This window comes from Papaver somniferum, unplaced genomic scaffold, assembly GCF_003573695.1.
Source record: "Papaver somniferum cultivar HN1 unplaced genomic scaffold, ASM357369v1 unplaced-scaffold_10, whole genome shotgun sequence".
Lineage (NCBI taxonomy): Eukaryota > Viridiplantae > Streptophyta > Magnoliopsida > Ranunculales > Papaveraceae > Papaver > Papaver somniferum.
In genome coordinates this window covers 5,262,108-5,283,802 of record NW_020618825.1, presented here as the reverse complement: position 1 = coordinate 5,283,802, position 21,695 = coordinate 5,262,108, and the positions used below count along the sequence as shown (strand labels likewise).

The following is a 21,695-nucleotide window of genomic DNA, read 5'->3' as shown; positions in this document are numbered from 1 at the left end:
ATAGTCCTTGAAATGGTCATGTTTCAACCTTCTTAAAATGGGTTTATTTCCACGATTGCTCTCAATGTGTTTGTTGAAATGTCTTATCTTATGTTTGCGTTGGAGTCTTTCTTTCTCTCTTGGTGTTGTCTGAATCATAATACTATAGTTCGGACATCACCACTCAAGGACCCATGTGATCATAAATTCAGCTTTACTGATCAGGCTTTCCCGGAACATGCCAACACGTTTATCCATGACCAGTCCACTGCGAATGACGACACATCTCCAATAATGCTTCCTTGCTACTTGCGTAGTATTTTAAGACTTATCTTTCAAAGTCAATGCTATCCGATGACTTTTACTCTTATATAATGAAAGATAATGTCTCCATTCCTCTGCAACTTCCACCAAGATTTTTATCAGGTAATGTATGCTTTCTTTGAAGGTTCATGGCTTTTGACTTTTTAAGATTAGAAATCAACTGAATTTAATTTCTTTCTGTTTCTTGGAAAAAAGTTTCAGGCAACTTTTCTCAGGCAAAAAGGGAAGAATATAACAAACTGCTCATGGAGGAGGTAGATGTCGAGATTAGAGGTAGCATTGCCTTCTTTTCAACGTATCGACCACCGGTGCCGCTTGACATATTTTCTTGCCCGATTCCACCAACATCGAGTGGAGATGAACTTAGCTTGACTGATGGGAACTCCTACAATTACAGCGGCTCCCAGATCCCACCTGAAGCCCTTATGAAAATTTTCACCTACACGAGTTTGACTGGCTATGGCACCCAGGAGGATGTAGATTCAGGTCGTATCACAGGCATGATTTTTGTATCTGAAAGAGACAACCTTGAATTGCTTTACATATCTATCCGTCAGAATGATGTCAACCCACCGAGGGAAATAGTCCATAGCTTGGCCGATATTTTCCGTAGATCCCCTTTCCATGGTGTTCGAATGGAAGACACTGGTTGCTTTGCCGATAATCATCTTATATATGTCAGCACCAAGGAACGAGCTACTGAACGTCGTCAGCCTTGGACTGCTGTTTATAAAACCAATCTTATGACCGGAGAAACTGGCCGTCTCACGCCACGAGGTTCATAATCCTAATCTCCTTATATAACAGTTACATAAATCATGCCTCTGTTGATTTCAATTCTGATTCTCTTCTTATTAATTATGCATCAAATCAGCTCATGCTGATTTAAGCCCCTCGGTATCCCCGTGTGGGAAGAAGATAGCTGTGGCGTCGTTTGAGGGAAATGAAGGTTGGGATGGAGCAATCGAAGACCAAAGGACTGACATTTATGTCATGAATGTAGAGGATCCCTATGATCGCAGGTTGGTTGTAAAGAATGGGGGTTGGCCGACTTGGGGAAGTGACAACATCATATTCTTCCACCGTAAGGGTGACAGTCGTTGGGGAGTGCACCGAGCTGACATTGCCAATGGTGGTGTTACTCCAGTAACCCCAGACAACATTGATGCATTCACACCGGCAGCCATCGACGCCACCACTGTAGCTGTTGTAACTATTCGCCAGAATTCCAAGTCCAGTGATCTCAATGAGGAAGCAAAATATCGACATATCGAGATATTTTGCTCAACAGGAGAACAAGAGACAATCCGAATCACCCAAATAACTTGTCCAACCACTGACCATTTCAATCCCTTTGTGATAGTGGATCCGAAGATTGGTGATGGGAAGCGGATCGGCTACCATCGTTCCACGAGTGAAGCTCTCGACAACGTACTGACTACCCAGTTTGAGTTCTTGTCTTAAGCCTCTGATGTAGCCTAAGATCACGGCACTGATATGAATGTCTGTTGTTACCGCAGGACGAAGGAGAGATCAGAAGGCAGTTTCAAATTGTCACTTCTCCAGATCCGGAAATAGGATTATTCAGGGTGGGAGGAGGATTTCCCACATTTTCCAAAAACGGATCCAGGCTTGCATTTGTTGACAATGATTTCAAGATCGTCTGGGTACTTGACAACGGAAGGCTAAATATAGCTTGCGAGGTACTAGAGGGAGTATGGCATATATTGATGAGTAATTCTATTTACATTGTTGTTTGCTGATATAGATGTTTTCATTTCAGCTATACGAAAACAGTGTCTTTTCACCAGTTTGGGACCAAAACGATAGGAGCGACAAATTGTATGTTTGCATCGGACCTTCTTTCAGCGCTGTTGAAACTGTAAATTAACATCCACGTCATCCAAAATGTGTCCCGTTATAGACGGCAACTCGAGCAGCTCACAGATGGGTTCAATAATGCCTTCCCATCCAGCAGTCCAGACGGTAATAGGGTCAAAACCTTTTTGATTATATGGTATGAAACCGTTTGCTGGTTGTATACTTGTGTTAACTTATACTCCCAATATGTGTGTACAACAGGGAAACAAATAGTTTATCGGTCAACAAGAGACGGATACAAGAACCTATACATAATGGACGCAGTAAAAGGGGTGACAAAGGGAAGGAAGCCGAAAAGGCTAACAGATGGGGATTGGACTGACACACAATGCCAGTGGTCTCCCAAAGGAAATTGGATAGTTTTTTCGTCAAATCGTGATAAGCCTCCAGGTACACCAGAAAAGGACCATGGTCTTGACTCAGGATACTTTGCTGTGTATCTAGTGAATCCGAATGATCCGACTGTGGTTGTAAGAGTGATAGCAAGTGGAAATGATTTAGGGGGGCATGTAAACCATCCATTCTTCAGTCCAGATGGACTTAGCATTGTTGTGACTTCAGATCTTGCTGCAGTGTCTGTTGATCCCATATCTTTGCCGATCATTACCCACTCAGCCAGGCCTTATGGAGACATCTTCACGTTCGACATTGACCCAGTAAACATAACGGAGAACGATGACAGGGTGAAACCAAAGGTGTTCAACCGCATCACACACAGTAGATTTGAAAATTCAACAGGTACTTGGACAAATTCGCCGGCAAGGAAAGTAAAAGCATCACGGGATCTTCTTAATGATGAAGAACTTAAGGAGAAAGATTTCACAAAGGTCGCTTGTCCATATCGTGGTGGGTGTAACTGACATCAAGTGTGTGCCTGCAGAGCATTTTCCCCTTGGATACAAACAAACAACAACTGCATTCTACCTCATTTTATTGTCATTGTGTTCTTTATCTTTTTCTTTTATGTTACAAAGTTTTTTGTGCTCACTGCTATATTTTCTTTTCATTCTATCATGTTAGGGTTGTTAACATTTCATCTATTTAACACGCGCACCATTGATGTGCATTTCATCTATTTTAAAGCGAATAAAACCGTGTGTTTGTGTTTCAGTCTCCTTTCAAGCAGGAATTATTGATTTTGGTCTATTCAACTAATTTTGTGGAGAAAAAAAAGTGGGCTAATTGGAAATGTGAAACACTTTTTTTTATTTCTGGGACTGATGGAGTACACTTTAATGCTCTGTCCGTCCCATAAAAATTGGTCTTTATTAAAACCATGTTTGTAACAGGTAGGGCTGTTGAAATAAGAACCAAAGCTATGCTTAATTAAAATGCTGAAGGTGATAGACAGAATATCTAGTTGCAATGAATGCTATGAATTTGAATACTGAAAATATTGCCAGATACACCACCACAAACGGTTGATATTTGCAGACAGTATATACCATACTCAATATTGGGCTTCGAATTTCGGGCCTTTTTTAAAAAAAAAAAAAAAAACAATTTATAAGTTTCATGAACAATACATGATTTATTCGATTTGAAAACAGCAAGTACATCTCACGTGGAAACAAAAATCAATATCATTCAAACATAAAGGAAACACACCGGCAAAAATAAAAGACGATGAGTACAAACACAATTAACAACATCTTCTTGGGATGACCAGGTGACCAGTCATGAGGTAACTTTCTCCTCCATCATTTTCATCCAGAAAAGGGCATGTCCTTGGTGAACCTGTCAGCGAACTCACATTCCATGATGCAATCAAATCCTTATTAGTCGGATCCTCGGTCCAAGTAGCAGTAGAACATTCGTACCTACTGTGTGTTATTCGTGTAAATTTTTCTACATCCTTGATTTTCTTCCCATCCTGCAGGCATTTTTCTAGGAGGTCGGGCTCAAGGTCGATAGAAAAAATGTCTCCAAAAGACCTCACAGAGTGCTCGAATAGAGGCAAAGAGATGGGATCAACAGACACACCAGCAATATCTGAAGCCACAACAATGCTATGCCCATGTCCCTTCGGGCTGAAGCACGGATGGTTCACATGCCCTGAGATATTACTTCCACTGGTCATCACTCTTACCAAAACATCTTCACTAGATACACCGCAAAGTATCCCGGGTCAAGACCCTGGTCTGATTCTGGTGCACCGGAGTCAGGCTTGTCACGGGTTGACGAAAATACAATCCACTCTCCATTGGGCGACCACTGGCAATGTGTATCAGTCCATTTCCCTTCTGTTAGGCTTCTTGGTTCCACTCCCTCGGCCCCGAGCGACCCTTCTTTGGCATTGTCCATTATATATAAATTCTTATATCCGTCTTTCCCTGTTGATCGGTAAACTAATTTGTCCCCTGAAAGAGTATTCAATCCATTACTGCATTAGTACAATTGTAACTAAACTAACTGAGAGCTATATACAGTATGAGGTGATTATTACCATCTGGATTGCTGGATGGGAAGGCATTGTTGTGCCTATCTGTGAGGCTCTTTATGCTGCGGGTATGGTTGACCCTTGATGCTCCCATGATAGCTACAATATCCACACGCTCCTTCGCGTGAGAAGAAGGTCCGACACATACATACAATATGTCCAGTTTTTGGTTCCATACGGGAGAGAAAACTTTGTCTTCGGACAACTTCATATATAGAGAAAAATAAATAAATACATGACATGGTAAGTACAATCTAGGACTCAAAAGTTATTAATATGAGATGTGTACCTCGTAAGCATTATGTAATCCATCCTTGTTAGCGATCCATACAGCCTTGAACTGATTGTCAACATATTCGAAATTGTTGGAAACACTCCTGACACTCTTAACAGACCTACATCATTTAATGAGGAATTCAGCGTCTGAAACGGTACCTCAACAGCTTTATCGAACTATAACAGGCAGAAAAACATACAATTGCATGAGCATTCACTTCGAGAATGATATCGTTAGAAAACTAAATCAACCAAGTACCGTGAGTTTGTCGCTCCTGCAACGATGGTAACCAATGCTTTTCCCACCATCTATCAAAAAGGGGTTGAAATGATCAGCTTTTAATGATTTTGTTTTTGCAGTGATCTTTGTGCTTTGATATTTTCCGTTATATGTATCAAATATCTCAATCTGTCTGAACTGGTCTACTTCGCGTGCGTTGCCTAACCCTGATTCTCGGCGAACAGTTACAACAACCACACTTTCTTCATCAATTGCACCCGGAGTGAACCCATCAATATTTGGCGGGGTCATACGTTTTACAATACCAGTGCTAATTTCAACTCGGTATACACCCCAGAATACGTCCTTGGGGAATTTAACGCCTTCTTTTTCATGAATTATTGAATCATCCTTACGGTGGAAGAATATGACATTGTCACTTCCCCAAGTCGGCCATCCGCCATTCTCTATAACCAACCTGCGAGTGTAGGGTGACTCTACATCCATGATGTAAATGTTTGTCTTTAGATCTTCGATTTCGCCTTCCCAACCACCTTTCTTTCCCTGGAACGATGCCACAGCTATCATCTTTTTGGACGGTGACACTGAGGGGCTTAAATCAGCAGTCTCTGATTTGATCACACATGATATAGTGATAATAAGAAAATCGGTAACATTTAAAAAAAAAAAAAAAAAAAAAAACAGAGACACGAGATAAATATAATAGCAACTGAAGAAAAGACTGAACCTGGTGGTGTGAGACGTTTAGTTTCTCCGTTCTTGAGATCGGTTTGATAAACGGCAGTCCATGGCTGACGACGTTCCTTAGCTGGTTCTTTTGTGCTGATATAGATGAGATGATTATCATGAAGCAACCACTATCTTCCAAGCAAACCTTATTGAAGTCATCGGTTACCCCAAAAATATCAGCTAAGCAGAAGACTTCAACTTTGGGCGGGCTCTCATAGCGGAGAGCTATGTGAAGCAATTCAAGCCCTTTCCGCTCAGAGACGAAAACAATGCCTGAAAGATGACCTTTATCCACGTCGTCTTCTTTGCCTTCAGATTTGAATTTCAATTCCGTGTGCTTGAGAAGTTTCTGGAGAGCATCCTTTGGAATTTATCGGCCGTTGTAATTGTATTCTCCTTTGTTGTCGTCAATCATGAGGAGTTCATCATTTGTCGACATCCCTCGAAGCGAGCGCGGGCACGAATATATATCAAGTGGCACCGGTGTTCTATAGGTTGCGAAGAAGGCAATACTGCATTTCTTATGTGTAGCCATCTGCAGTTTTAAGAGACAATCAGTCAGCAACTACACCAGTTAAGAGAGGGGTAATAAAGAGTTGTACACATTTCGTTGGACTGAGATTATTACATATATGATCGTAATAGTAATACAAAACTTTTTATATATATGTAGCATGTAATAGTAATACAAAAACTTTTCATATATATGTAGTGACCCAGTAAAATGACTACCTTTTGCAAAGGACTAAATGGCCGGTTGAATGGAAATTACACGCTCTGCCGAGTGCCCGGGACTAAACGTCCAGGTGAGAAGAAGTTGACGAAGAAGGTGCCAGGGATAGATATGGAGAAATTAACAAAGGAGTTCTAAGCTGGGAGGGGAGATGATTATTCAGTTGATATTGTCTACCCAGTCGACCATGGCTTTTATAAGTGCCCGCCATGGGCGACACTTAGTGAATGCTAATTACTTCTTTACCCTGAGGAAGCTACGCATGTAATCATGCTTCCAAGTAAACCCTACCTAATACTAACCGCTGAAGACTTTCTCGGCGATAACTAATAATGGCGAGACGGAAAGATCCAAAAATTCCAAAAGAAAATATTACGCTACAAGGGTAGATTACCCCGGATATCGACCTCCCATCTGATATTTCGTTAGTTTATGGATATTTGCTTGACTGAGTTCGGCGGTATTTTTATTTGTATCATCATCGTCTGCGTCATTATTTATTTTTCTTGCTGATTGCTATCGTGTCACGTAATGGCCGGCGTTCGATAATCAAGCATATCAAATTGAACATATCCGAATAATTTAAATTTTAAATTATCAATTTCTAAAGATACCAGTTTTTGAGCAGCCATGTCTTTGTCGTGTATTCTCGTTCTGTTTTTAATTTTATGGGTTGCTCTGGACAGACCGCTCTCAGAGACACTCCCAAAACTGTATGTCCTGATAGAAGATGTTGATGAGTCATCTAAAAATGATGGGTAGGTGTCATGAATTTTTGTTTATCATTTTCTTTTTGCAATAGATGACTCTTCACCACACCAGCATGATTTTACTCTTTTCTTCTTCACTCTTTTCTTCTTCTTACCTGGTTTAAACAAGTAGTATTATATTTGTGAAGAACGATTTTTTTTGGGATCAGCCTTTTTTTGGGACCATTGTTTTATAAGGCCATCTACCCTACAATGCTAAGGGATGTCCTAAAGCAACGAGTTTACTAATTTGTCCCTTACCCTAATTAACACTAACCCTACCTTAATTCGTTCAACGTAATGTAAAACAAAAAATAAAAAATCTGTCGCACAAAGGAGAACTGTTTTCTCATCTTCTTCTCCTCTTCCTGTTCTTCTTCCTTTCAAACTCATCTTCATCGATTAATCGTCTATTCATAAAATTTTCATCGTCGATTAATCAATCAACTATATAAATGGCTCATCGAAAGCCAAAAGACTCCCAGGAAAAGGTCCACCATTAGGACATCTAGCTAATCGAGCAAATGAAATTGAGGAAGAACTTGAACTGGAAGGTGAACAATTGATTTGGCGTAACAGTCGCAAGAACAACCCTGAGTCTGCCATGGGACCTATTCGAAGGTATTTCCCGACAAACCCATTACTTTTAATTTGATTTCATCAGTTTAATTGAGTAGAAATCATCAAAATAGTGTTCATATGGAAGGACAGTGTTGAGTTCGGTTAGAACGTGTTTTATTGTTACCCTAGTTTCTTCACCCAACTACCTGGTATGAAGAACACGAAGAACAGTTCAGTTCTATAGGATTTAAAACTAGGTTACCGAACTATGAGTTCGGTTATTTCGCAACAATCGTTGAAACTGCCATGTAACCGAACTCTACACATATTACCAAAAAAAAAAAAAATCCATGTAACCGAACTGTTTTATTTTTCTCAAAACTTTTAGTACCTACATAACCAAACTTTAGCAATTTTGTTTGGTTGTTTCGCATAAATGTTTAAAACTGCCATGTAACCGAACTCAACCTGTATTACAAAAGAAAATTTTTTTTGTCATGTAACCGAACTGTTCTTTTTTTCCCTATATGTTTAGTACCCATACAACCGAATGTTTTCCAATTTGTTCGGTTGCTTCGGAAAAAAATTTGAAACTGTCATGTAACCGAACTCTAACCATATTTGAAAAGAAAAACAAACTTTTCCATGTAACCGAACTTTACTATTTTTCCCATTATGTTGAGTTCTTTTATAACCGAACTATGTCCAATATGTTCGGTTTGTTCGCAAAAAACCTTGATAAACCAAACTCTTGGGTAATTACATATATATGTGGAGTTCGGTTTGCTCGCAAAAATTCTTGAGTGACCGAACTCTACCCTGGAACACGATTTGTTTTCTTGAGTTGTTTTTTTTCCGTGAATTATTCCTTATTTCTTTTGTTTTTTTGTTTAGTGGCAAAGGTAAGAAATCCAACCAACCATTACTGGATTTGAGAACTCCCAAGCCTCGAGGGAAAGTACATTGTGATGTCGGTAAGTATGGACGTGGGTCATTACCGGGTGTTGTCATCCAAGACGATGTCAATAGAGATAATGTTGACAATGTGATACAACAATTTAATCAAGAAATTGTGTAAGACATGGGTAATTAAGAATATAATCAAGGAGGAGAAGAGGAACTAGCTGAAGTCATGGGTGGAAATGAGGATGATGGGGATGACAATGAAGAAGATAAGAAAGATAGAGATAAGGATGATGGGGATGACAATGAAGAAGATGAGGAAGGTAAGAATAAGGATGGAGATAATGAAGATGAATAAGCAGAGGACGACTCAGATGAAGAGGAAGTTGAACAGGAAGAAGTCAAGAAAAAACCTATAAAGGCGGCTAAAAAACCTTGTGCTAGATATGCATACATTCCTGATGATGATCTGTGTTTGCCACCAAAGAACCCAACTTATGGTACTCCAAGATATGGAGGGGAGGTCTTGTTGGCTACAAAAACTCATGGGCTTCTAAGATCTATTCGGCTAAGGTATTGAATCTTGACCATGAAGATTTCTCAATGATTTTATTATATTTTGACATATATTTTTCTATATATATTAGTATATAAGATAGGATGTTGTTATTTTAGGACCATAATAATGTTGTCCGTGTTTTAAAACGTCGAAAGAACAAGATATAGAATATAGAAAATGAGTGTGATGAGGTCCAGTTGGCGGCATATGATTGTGTACTTTGGAACGCGATACAACACGTCCACCAAAAATTTGATGCTGTCACTGTTACTGCATTTGCCGAGAGGGCTTATCCAGTGACTGATACCTTTCATCTACCATTTGGTGAGATGACATTAACTCCGGATGATTGTTTTAGAATCACATGCCTACCAATTACGGGAACAAGTGTTCAAGAAGGCTATGATCACTCAATGAGTTATGAACGTCTTGAAAAGTTGGTCGAAAAGTGTCTAGGATGGAGATCTAGCAAGGCACAATGTGAGTTTATAAGAGTTGCAAAAGAGACTGACGAAGGTGATGAGCATAATTCGTTTAATAAAGACCGAACGTGCAAGAAGATGTTGAAAAAGATCAAGATGACAACCTTGTTTGATGAGTTTAGTGGGACGAGCAAGTTGGTTCTTAAAGGAAAGTCGGTGATGACCGAGGAGAAGATTAAGCACCATATGACTGCTTATTTGTTATATCAACTAGGAACCATTTTCTTTCCCGAAACTTCAGGTCACGTGGTAAATGCCCATTACCTCCAGTTATTGGACCCCCTTGATGAGGTGAACAACTACTGTTGGGGCATTGCGGTTCTTTCATTCATTCAAGCGGAGCTCAGAAAAGCTTCGAGGCTTAGGAGTGTTTTCTTTGGAGGATTATACACCCTTGTCCAGGTACGCCGTTGAATTATCCTTTGTGTGTTTGAAACTTCTCATTGCGAACAAATTGAACTTTGTTTTTGATAAGTGAATGAATGTGTATTGTTACTAATCATACTGCGGATGTATCATTTGTGGGTTATTCTCATAGGTTTGGGTGTACAACCACTTCCCTAAGATGATATTGTCTCATGCTCACAACCCTTGGCCTTATGGGAAGCCTACAGCTGGTAAATATGAATTTTGAACTCACAGGACAAGAATAAGGAAGAGAAGGTGTTGAGGTTGAGGGAGAAATTGGATGATTTAACGGTTGAAGATGTAGTTTTTCATCCATACACCCTTAATGAAGATGAAGAAGAGGAAGAGGAAGATGTTGATGTTATTCATTTCTCACCTGTCGCGGGTTACAATGGACCGTTGTTTTATCCTGGGGGTTGTACAATGTACAATCCTCGAAGAGTATTGAGACAATTTTCTTGCGTCCAAACTGTCCCAAAAGCGGAAAAGTTCAATTTCAAGGTGATGAAGCAAGGATCTAAGAACACCGAAAAGAATTTTGTTCCCAAATACAAAACTGCTCCATCTGTGTCCCATTGGAACAACTTTGTGGATTATATTGTTTCAAATGAAGACTTGCCAGATTCGTATGATGAGCCAAATGCCGCTGATCCAGGATACATTCACTGGAATGAAATTTTTTCTCATCCTCGTGTGATAAACAAAGTCCAACAAGCCCGTGCTGAGAAAGCGAAAGCGAATGAAGTGGAGAAACAAGATCAGAAGATTATAATGAATATGCCTACCTGTGGTGATGAGGCCTTGGTCTTATGGAATGCGGCGATAAGAGATTTACTCTTTTTTCTGCTTTTCAAAATGTTATGAAATATTGAAAAATAAATAGTCATTTATTTATGCTTTTGATTGCAAAACGGTTAAGTCAGGTGTTAAATTAATGGCAAAGATTCAGACTGGAGACCCCATGGACACTCGAGAAGAAACTGACCTCTACAACCAATTGTATATTGTTTTTTCACCCAACAATGTTGATGATCCAATGCCGGTGAAAAGAAGTCTCCAAGAAGGGAAGATTCGATTCGAATGGTTCAACAACAAAGCAGTGGAGAGGACACTCATAGTGACGAAGGAAATGCTAAAGCTCCTAAACGCAAGAATAGAAAATTTTCTCGTAGTGGTCGTCGTAAATGAGTGATTGCAACAATTAGTACTTTGTTTTCATATGTTTGGAAGACTTTTTTATTGTGGATTTGGAAGTTTGATTTCTTATGTTTGGAAGACTTTTAAATTGTGGCTTTGGTAGTTTATTTTCTTATGTTTGGAAGACTTAAAACAATTAGTTATGGTATCCTTATGTTCTTGATGTTCAACTCATGTTTTCCATTAAGGTAGTTCGGTTTGACGGCTATATTTCAGGTATAAACGAACTCACAGTTCGGTTTGATCGCAATATTTCAGGTATAACCGAACTCACAGTTTCGCTTTGATCGCAATATTTGAGGTATAACCGAACTCACAGTTCGGTTCGATTCAAAAATTGAGGTATAACCAAACTCAACACTAAAAAAAAACTCAGAAGTTCCATTGTTGGGTTCGGTTACCTGGTAAAAAGTGCCAGGTTACCGAACTTATTTGTTCAATTCCTGCGAAAAACGGTATGTTACCGAACTATGGGGTTAAAAACGTTGTCCTATCTAATGTTTTGTTCGGTTACCTGCAGAAATTTACCAGGTAACCGAACCCAACACTGGAACTTCTGAGTTTTTTTTGAGTGTTGAGTTCGGTTATACCTCAAATTTTGAATCTAACTGAACTTTAGCTCTGAGACAACAATGTACTTGATCTGACTCAAAGAACGACTATTTTTAAATCTGTTATACACATCAATGGTATATATATGTGTCTCATGGTTACCATTTTTTCAAATTTCATAAAAATGGCAGTTTCTAGTCATAAATTTACTTTAGAAGAAGATCTTTCTCTTTGTAGAAACTACGTACTATGCTATCCAAAGAGTGGTGATGAACGAAGAGTGAATGGTATTATGAGTAATAGTTTTTGTGGGAAAATTCATGAGAAATTCTGCTCCGACACAGGTAACCCTCCTAACCTTGACCAAATGGCTTTGTTCATTCGATTTCAAAAGATTAGAGAAAGAGTTGTGGAATTTTTGCCTTTATTTCGGATTGTAAGGAGGAATTGACTTCAGGGTGAAACATACGAGAAAATCGTTTTAACATCAAAAAATGAACGACGACGATGGAAAAGAAAGGATTTCAAATATGAAGATCATTTCCGCATCTTTAAAAACTTTTTCATAGCGTGTATGTGGTATTAAGTGTTATGTAATTTTATTTCGGCAATGTCCTGTAATTTCATTTCCTAATCGAACTTATGTCATGTAATAGTTTGAAGATGTCCTGTAATTTCATTTATTCACCGGACTTATATAAGATGCATTTCAAAAAAAACAAAAATATGACCAAATAACCCAAAAATAAGACCAAATTCCAAAAAACACAATCTTTCATTCTTATGTTCATGTTCAAAGCATACTTAGTCTAACTAATGGTACATTTAATCATCCTCAAGTGAAATTGTTCCTTCGTGTATAATTTTGTCTGAATCCCACAAAGCTTTCCACATCTCCATGTTATGTTCTTACATAATGCACGAACCCAACATTGTGTCGGGCCGGGTTAAATCCATTCCAATAAGAGTGACTGCATATCAGAGTCAATGGACAATTTTGTTGTAACCGCAGACCGATAAAATAGTTGTTTTCAATCAACGCAATCACCACTCTTCTACATCTAAGTTCCTCGACACATATGGTTGTTTTCGGAGTGTATGTGTGTTGATGGTGGTTTTTAACTTAGGGTTTAAATCGTAAAACCGCACATCTGACATGACGTCAGTATGACCATTAGCACATTTAGTGAATATATCAGCATGCATATGTAAGAATTACCAGGGTACCTTTTTTTTTATGTGTCATGTTCCAGGGCAGAACCCTTTTTCATCTGCCAACCATGCCAGCCGCACCACTGTGCCAATGGCAAACCATGCCATCCACATGTCCGCGCCAATGCATGCCAACCATGCCCTCCGCACCACTATGCCAATAGAAAACCATGCCGGCCATGTCTCCTCGCCAAGGCATGCCAACCATGCCAGCCACACCACTGTGCCAATGGAAAACCATGTCAGTCACATCTCCGCGCAAAGGCATGCCAACCATGTCAGCCGCACCACTGTGCCAATGGAAAACCATGCCAACCACATCTTCGCGCAAAGGTATGCCAACCATGCCATCCGCACCGCTGTGCCAATGTCAAACTATGCTAGCCATATCTCTGCGCCAAGTCATGCCAGCCGCACCACTGTGCCAATGGCAAACCATGCCATCCACTTCTCCGCGCAAAGGCATGCCAACCATGCCATCCGCATCACTGTGCCAATGGAAAACCATGCCAGCCACGTCTACCGCGCCAAGGCATGCCAACCATGCCAACGGTCACCCATCCATCCTATATGAAAATCCTAGCCGTCCAAGGTCGCCAACAACGCATGGTATCCTTTGGCCCAATACCCTAGTTTTGGCCACGCCAAACCGCGCCATGGAATGCGATGCCACATGTTCCAATGGCATTCCAACCACCTTGTCGCGCCATACCATTCTGGCCTTCCCTATTTGGCTACCAAAACGAAGGCGTGCGACGATCAACGGCCACCCTTAAATCCTAGCCATCCAAGGTCGCCAGACAACGCATGGTAACCTTTGGACCAAAACCCTAGTTTTGGCCACGCCAAACCGCGCCAAGGCATGCCATGCCACATGTGCCAATGGCATTCCAACCACCTTGCAGCGCCATACCATGTCGTCCTTCCCTATGCAATTACCAAAACGAAGGAGTGTGATTATCAACGGCCACCCTTCAATCCTAGATGCAAATCCTACCCGTCCAAGTTCGCCAGACAACGCATGGTAACCTTTGGCCCAAAACCCTAGTTTTGGCCACGCCAAACCGCGCCAAGGCATGCCATGTCACATGTGCCAATGGAATGCCAACCACCTTGCCGCGCCATACCATGTCGGCTTTCCCTATGCGACTACCAAAATGAAGGCGTGCGACGATCAACGACAACCCTTCAATCCTAGATGCAAATCCTAGCCTTCCAACGTCGCCAGACAATGCATGGTAACCTTTGGCCCAAAACCCTAGTTTTTCCACGCCAAACCGCGCCAAGGCATGCCATGCCACATGTGCCAATGGCATACCAACCACATTGCCGCGCCATACCATTCCGACCTTCCCTATGCGACTACCAAAATGAAGGCCTGTAACAATCAACGACCACTTTTTCATCTAAGGTGCAGATCTTCCAAGGTTACCAGCTAACGCATGGCAACCTTTGGCCCTAACTTTTTGCCGCGCCTAAACTAGGCCATTTTAAAGCCATGCTGATCATGGTTTCATGCCACTGGATACCAAACGAAGGGTTGCAATAATCAACGGCTACCTTTCCTCTTAAGATGCAAAATCTCAAACTTCGAAGGTCACCACCGAGACGGAAAGTCTCCCAAGCTCAACTTGCCAGACAACAACAACGTGCTACATGTTTTCCACAAAAACACTCGAGACATCAACGCATGTCACAAACTAGGGGATGCTCATTGGGTATTGGATTGGCGGTTCACAGCGTGCGGCATACACTACGCCCGTTATAAGAAAGTGTCATAAGGATGAGGCGGTTAGTAAATACAGGGAGTGATGGTGAAACTCTTTCTTTTATGGAACATCAATTCCAAGAATTACCGGTTACCACCTCCTCCCATTTACTCACCCGTTTTCCATTTCTTAATGAGACCAGAGTACGTTTCACTTCGGCTTGTATAAATAGGAATTACCTATTTCCACCGAACAACAAGTTCTGGTCAGGAGCATACAACAATCAGAAAACGCTTGCTAGCTTTCCCATCTGTTAGCTTCCCACTTTCGGATACAAGTCACAAAACAACTACTCTTCCATAATCAACTATTCTGGTCTCAACACTCTCTTCGCTTTCCTCCCCAAAACCAACCCTTCTCCTCCACTTTGTGACCGAAGCAAGTCTGGAACGACCATTTCTTGGTTTATTCCGGACTTGTACATATTGATCTCTCGAATCTAAAGTACCCCCTTGCAGTACATTGTTTAGGGTTTAGATTTGTTTCTCACCCATATCACACCAAATTACAAGAAACCAGCAGAAACTGTTTTTACCCTCAAATAATTGGCGACCACAGTGGGAGATTGGTCTTTAAGTATCAATGTCAATTTTGAATCCTCGATCTCATACTTCGACCTAGACGTCAGGACGGTATAGGCAAACGATCCGCTCAGGGATCGACGACTCAGTTACCCGATGACCCGATTACCAGTCATGACACGGCAAGGGGCGACTGGGGACTTCTGATAGACGCATTTATGTGTCTATTTTGATCCCAATTGTATATATTGTTAGTGCTCGATTTTGTGCTTATTTGGTTATTTTATGTCTTTGTAGGTGTTTTTGGAGAAATAAGCTTTTGCGGCGAAATTGGCTCGAAAAGTTACTCGAGGCACCCCGGAGGACAGTTGCTAAACGGACCCCAGAATTGGCTAAGGAGCACCCAAGGTTATGTGTAACCCATATTTGTCCACAACACCCATATTTGTCCTCAGTACCCATTTCGAATAAAAATATCTCTGGCAGTTTTGGAAATCGTGATTTGGAGGAGTTTGAGGTCGATTAAACCTCTGATTTTCATAGGATAAACTCCTTATGGGTCTAGGAATCAGATATGGGTGTTAAAATCGATTAGACTGGGCTCAATCGACGAATTTTTATCACAACAGAAATATATGGAAAGTCACGTGTGTGACCTGTTTTAGGGAATTTTAGAGAGATTAAAGTGCTATGAACCTTCCCAAAGATTTGTATCTATCTAAGGAAGAGTTTATAATAAAAAGGAAAGCTCAGAAACGCGTAGAAATTCTAAAAGAAGAAATTTCCGCATCTTTGCCGTGAAGAGAGGGGAAGAGATTTTGGAAGATTTGGGAGAGACTTAATCGGTGTTTTTGATATAAATAGATTGTTTGGGTCATATAGAAGGGGTGTCTAGAGTTTAGGGACCTGAGGAGGTCCAGAGAAGAAGAAATCAAAAACTTTTATCAAACTCTGTTTCTGCTGCTGCTGCACAACTCAAGAACACGAAGAACATTGACGCACGAAAAACAGTCGCAGAACAGTATCGTTGTTCAACAACAGAAGAGCAGTAACGTTTATATACAACAATTAATCATTGTTCCTCTTTGTACTAGAGATTTGTAACACTTTTACGTTGTTGAAAATCAGTTGCTTTACACCTTTCACTCTTTTAATCAACTTTTGAGCAACAAACATGTATTTTGAGCAAGTGATTAATATGAGGAGCTAAACCCCAACACTGGGATGACGGAGAAATCCATATTTCATGCGTGTGGTAATTATATTTAATTCTTTTTATGACTTTTTTCATTAATTTAATCGTTTTATGATTTTTCTTAATTAGTTGTGAAGTCTTATGATGATGTATGCTTGGTCTAAGTGCTTTTTATGCATCATGCTAGTGATTTACAGTTAATATTTTTAAAATCTACCCTGGCAAAGAATTAGAGTCAATAAACAAGAGCTATAATTGTCTAAGAATTAATTTTTGAACCACATGATATGAGGTTTGGTGGAATCCCGAGTCTCAGTAATCTCTCGACATTGTGACATACCTTGTGTATATATTTTCTTTATTTTTATTGTTTTCTATTTTTAAATCTGAAATCAGTCTCAACAAGTCCAAGAAACGAACACTTTACTTACCACTACAAAATTACATCAATTTTTGAATACCCCCAAACTTATTATTTGCTAGTCCTCGAGCAAATTAAACAAAATAAATTCCTAACTCACTGTCGCAGGCATCGTCGATTTCATTTAGCGTATGCAATAAGCCTTTAAACCCCTAGGTGTCTCTAGTGGCAGAGTGTTGTCTCCGGAGCGCTTACCAGAGGTATACCCACAAAACCTTTATACTCCAGACCCTAACTATCTACACAGAACCTTGGAAGCCACTAAAGAATCTCCTTGGTTGGCATACTTATTGACTACAGGAGGAAGTACCGTGATGCGAAATTCCAATTGTTGTACACGAGTTCCCACTCAAGCATACTAAAATTCATATAAAGTGACAGAGCTCTACTCAGATAGTCGCACTATGGACATCAATATCCGGAGTCAAAACTAATCACATGGATAGATCAAGAAGATGGATATAGAGAAAAACATAGATGGTTTTGATGTTTACTAGGTTAACGTTGTTTCTCATATCTATCTGAAGGCCTCCGCCAAAATGAACCTATCCTAATGGACTGAGATACTAGTCTGATTAATATCAACACACTGGCATATACAAGGGTACCAGTGGTCGATAATCCTAACTCTAGGTCAACACAACTGGCATATACAAGGGTTCCAGTGGTCGACTTTATTGAATTTATTCCAGTTGGTCTGATGGTCTGGTCTCAATTTCTCTTTTTTTTTTTTCTTTCTTTTTTCTCTTTTTCTTTTTCTTTTTCAACTCTTTTTTTTTTTTTTGTATCTCAATCACTCTAATTCACCCTAGCATTGGTAACAACTTGAATCGTGAGCCCCACCTAATCAATTAGAGAAGCATAGTTTAAAAAAAACAAAATAAAAACAGAAGTGAAAAGGACTCAACGAGATATGGTGAAACTATCATGTTATTTCTAACACCTGAGCTTTGTGCTTTTATGAATAAACTCTTTAGATGTTGCCATCTAGTCAGATTGGTTCCTCAACTCCTACAACCACTTAGATTGGTTAGTGCCATCCTTAATAGGCATAAATTTCTAGGCTCTGGAGTTTAATTATGCAACTAAAAAGTTTCTCCTATATCCACAAACTTAAATCTAACATTGTCCTCAATGTTCCAAAGGTGAAATTAAAAGCATGAACAAGGAGAAACTGTTACTATTTGAAGCAAAAGAGATAAGAAAAGATATTACCGTGTTGCATGAGAATGGGTTACCTCCCAAGAAGTGCTAAGTTTAACGTCTTCAGCCAGACTAAGAAAGGATTAGTCACCTCATAGAATCATAAAGTAATAGATGAAATATCTGTGGGTCATCAAAACCAAATAGAGCTATCACAAGTAAAAGTAATCTGCAACATGCCAAGAAAATGATCAAATAAAGCACACCCTTGTCTAGTTTCCTATTTAAGACAACTACATCTAGCTGTGGTTCAGGTTCAGGTTCTATAACTGGGTCCAAATAAAATATTTTCATGGGTTGCGTTTCCTCGTAGCTAAGATCCGGTTCAGGTATTAGAGTCTGGAAAAACTCAAGTAAAAGCTTATAAGCACATAATAATAACCTGAACAATTGCGGATCTTTAAAGTCAATTAGTTTTGACTCACACATTTGACCACGATGAAAGTGATGGTCAATCTTAGGCAAATGTGTCGTTTCTAATATCCTACAGTACTCGGGTTTAGTCTCAAACTCAGTAACTGACACATTTGAAATTCATACATCCCTACATTTGGAAGAAAAATATTTGGTGGGAAAACAAAGTCAATCTTGGTATCATAGCCTGGGAAAACCACATCAACCAGAGGATGGGTTTATAACAACTGAACTTCCTTATGGACATCACTAGTTTCAGGAAAACGTGTATGAAGATAATATTTTAAAATGGTTGAGGCACATATGTCAAGTCCCAAGTAAGGGATCTCTGTAAGAGCTAAAGGTAAGGCACAAGGAGAATGATAATCACCCCCAAACTTAGAGTTTTGGGTGTCTCTAGATAGACTAGCTACAATTTCCCTAATTTCTAGATCATCAGAATCCTGAAAATCCTCGTTCCTCTAAACCATTATTAGCTTCGTAATCAAAAGGAAGTATTACATCGCCTAAAACGGGGGTATCTCTAGTCAAATCCTCGTCCTTTTGAATAGGTGAATAATTATTAAAATTATTTGTATTTGAACTAGAAATAATATTATTATTAAGCTCATTTGGAGTAGAAAATTCCTAATCACTATGTCTATTTATTTCAAATTCTTCATCAACACTATCCTCATCATAATCATTATAATAACATGAAAATGGTTGAACCTCATCTAAAAAACAAGTAGTGTTACCAATTATATCCTCGTCATCTTGATTATGCAAATAACTATCCTTATTTTCAAGGGTAATATTGGAAACACTATATTGGAAATGAAGACTATCTTGAGCAGTTCTTTCTTGGGCCTCTAACAAAATTTTCTGAGTCGACTCACATGACTTCCTGATTCTATCTAGGAAAGAAGGTTCACACGTTGCATTGCTGTTATTTATAACTAAGTTATTCATCTCAGCTGAACTATGTGTCGACTCAAGTAACTTTTGTGTCGACTCAGCTAACTTACATGCGGAATCTAGTAGAGAAGAATCGTACGACCGGTGGGCGTACGGATAGTAATTGGGCTCACCATGGTATGTACCATAAACTTCAAAAGTATGATGTTCCCAAACACTATTCACACTATGGTCAAAGTAGTAACGTCCATTTTGAAACGCAGTCGGATATTCGTTGTATTGGCTATTGTAATACCAGTTCGGCATTCTATTGCAGGGGTGTGAGTTGTCACACAAAATAAAACCCACAGACAGAGGATTCGTGGGTGGATAGAGGCTTACCTCCCGTACTAGACGGGCGATGAACCGTTGAAGTCGACTCAGGCCACCAACTCCAATGTCAGTGTACGAATTCGAGGGGCCGAGACAGTATCGTAACTGTCGTCCTTCCCTGCAAACAGTTTATATTTAATTTTAACCCTTCCTTAGGGTTTAAAAATAAAAATGTCCAGGTCCAAAAATAAAAATGTCCAAAAAGGAAAAGAAAAATTACAAAAATAAACCCTATTTACAGTTTCTAAAAATAAAACAAAATAACTAGATACAAAGTCTCCTTCTTCACTCCTTTCAGATTCCTTTTTTCTTTCCTTCTCTGGCGATGCTTTCCTTTTATAGCACTTTTTCTTTCCTTGTAGATTCGCTCCAAATCTGAAAAGAATCGAAAAATACCAAAACGCGTAAAAAAGAACAAAAATAATAATAAAAAAAAGAAACCTAAAACAAATCTAAATACAAGTCCGCGTTGGCGGCGCCAAAAATTGATGTAATTTTGTAGTGGTAAGTAAAGTGTTCGTTTCTCGGACTTGTTGAGACTGATTTCAGATTAAAAAATAGAAAACAATAAAAATAAAGAAAATATATACACAAGGTTTGTCACAATGTCGAGAGATTATTGAGACTCAGGATTCCACCAAACCTCATATCATGTGGTTCAAAAATTAATTCTTAGACAATTATAGCTCTTGTTTATTGACTCTAATTCTTTGCCAGAGTAGATTTTAAAAAGATTAACTGTAAATCACTAGCATGATGCACCAAAAGCACTTAGACCAAGCATACATCATCATACGACTTCACAACTAATTAAGAAAAATCATAAATTGATTAAATTAATGCAAAAAGTCAAAAAAAGAATTAAATATGATTACCACACGCATGAAATATGGCTTTCTCCGTCATCCCAGTGTTAGGGTTTAGCTCCTCATATTAATCACTTGCTCAAAATACATGTTTGTTGCTCAAAAGTTGATTAAAAGAGTGAAAGGTGTAACGAAGCTGATTTGCAACAGCGTAAAAGTGTTACAGATCTCTGGTACAAAGAGGAACAATGATTAACTGTTGTATATAAACGTTACTGCTCTTCTGCCGTTGAACAACGATATTGTTCTGTGACCGTTTTTCGTGCGTCAATGTTCTTCGTGTTCTTGAGCTGTGCAGCAGCAGCAGCAGCAGAGTTTGATAAAACTTTGATTTCTTCTTCTTTGTCCCTCCTCAGGTCCCCAAACTCTAGACACCCCTTCTATATGACCCAAACAATCTATTTATATCAAAAATACCGATTAAGTCTCTCCCAAATCTTCCAAAATCTCTTCCCCTCTCTTCACGGCAAAGTTGCGGCAATTTCTTCTTTTAGAATTTCTACGCGTTTCTGAGCTTTCCTTTTTATTATAAACTCTTCCTTAGATAGATACAAATCTTTGGGAAGGTTCATAGCACTTTAATCTCTCTAAAATTCCCTAAAACAGGTCACACACGTGACTTTCCATATATTTCTGTTGTGATAAAAATTCGTCGATTGAGCCCAGTCTAATCGATTTTAACACCCATATCAGATTCCTAGACCCATAAGGAGTTTATCCTATGAAAATCAGAGGTTTAATCGACCTCAAACTCCTCCAAATCACGATTTCCAAAACTGCCAGAGATATTTTTATTCGAAATGGGTACTGA

The 21,695-nt window shown here is 39.4% G+C and overlaps 2 protein-coding genes across 2 annotated transcripts; one reads left to right on the top strand and one right to left on the bottom strand.

The window, feature by feature from the left end:
* Positions 1 to 270: 270 nt before the first annotated feature.
* On the top strand, positions 271 to 3,231 carry LOC113326966. Its single transcript, XM_026574622.1, has 6 exons — positions 271 to 405; positions 499 to 1,080; positions 1,178 to 1,734; positions 1,824 to 2,006; positions 2,087 to 2,289; positions 2,386 to 3,231. Exons 1-5 carry the CDS (start codon positions 324 to 326, stop codon positions 2,192 to 2,194), a joined length of 1,512 nt encoding a protein of 503 aa, XP_026430407.1. The 5' UTR covers positions 271 to 323; the 3' UTR covers positions 2,195 to 2,289; positions 2,386 to 3,231.
* Positions 3,232 to 4,269: 1,038 nt separating this feature from the next.
* On the bottom strand, positions 4,270 to 5,292 carry LOC113326205 (tol-Pal system protein TolB-like). The gene is made up of 4 exons (XM_026573974.1): positions 5,160 to 5,292; positions 4,914 to 5,019; positions 4,631 to 4,829; positions 4,270 to 4,544 (listed from the first exon to the last, which is right to left on the bottom strand). The coding sequence occupies exons 1-4, from the start codon at positions 5,207 to 5,209 to the stop codon at positions 4,270 to 4,272; spliced, it is 630 nt and encodes a 209-aa protein (XP_026429759.1). The 5' UTR covers positions 5,210 to 5,292.
* Positions 5,293 to 21,695: the final 16,403 nt, after the last annotated feature.

Coding starts and splice junctions, on each gene's coding strand:
- LOC113326205 (XM_026573974.1), bottom strand. CDS start 5,209: ATGGTGGGAAAAGCATTGGTTACCATCGTTGCAGGAGCGACAAACTCA. Junction 4,830..4,913: donor GATTACATAATGCTTACGAG/GTACACATCTCA, acceptor CTATATATGAAG/TTGTCCGAAGACAAAGTTTT. Junction 4,545..4,630: donor CCCATCCAGCAATCCAGATG/GTAATAATCACC, acceptor ATACTCTTTCAG/GGGACAAATTAGTTTACCGA.
- LOC113326966 (XM_026574622.1), top strand. CDS start 324: ATGCTATCCGATGACTTTTACTCTTATATAATGAAAGATAATGTCTCC. Junction 406..498: donor TCCACCAAGATTTTTATCAG/GTAATGTATGCT, acceptor CTTGGAAAAAAG/TTTCAGGCAACTTTTCTCAG. Junction 1,735..1,823: donor CGAGTGAAGCTCTCGACAAC/GTACTGACTACC, acceptor TTGTTACCGCAG/GACGAAGGAGAGATCAGAAG.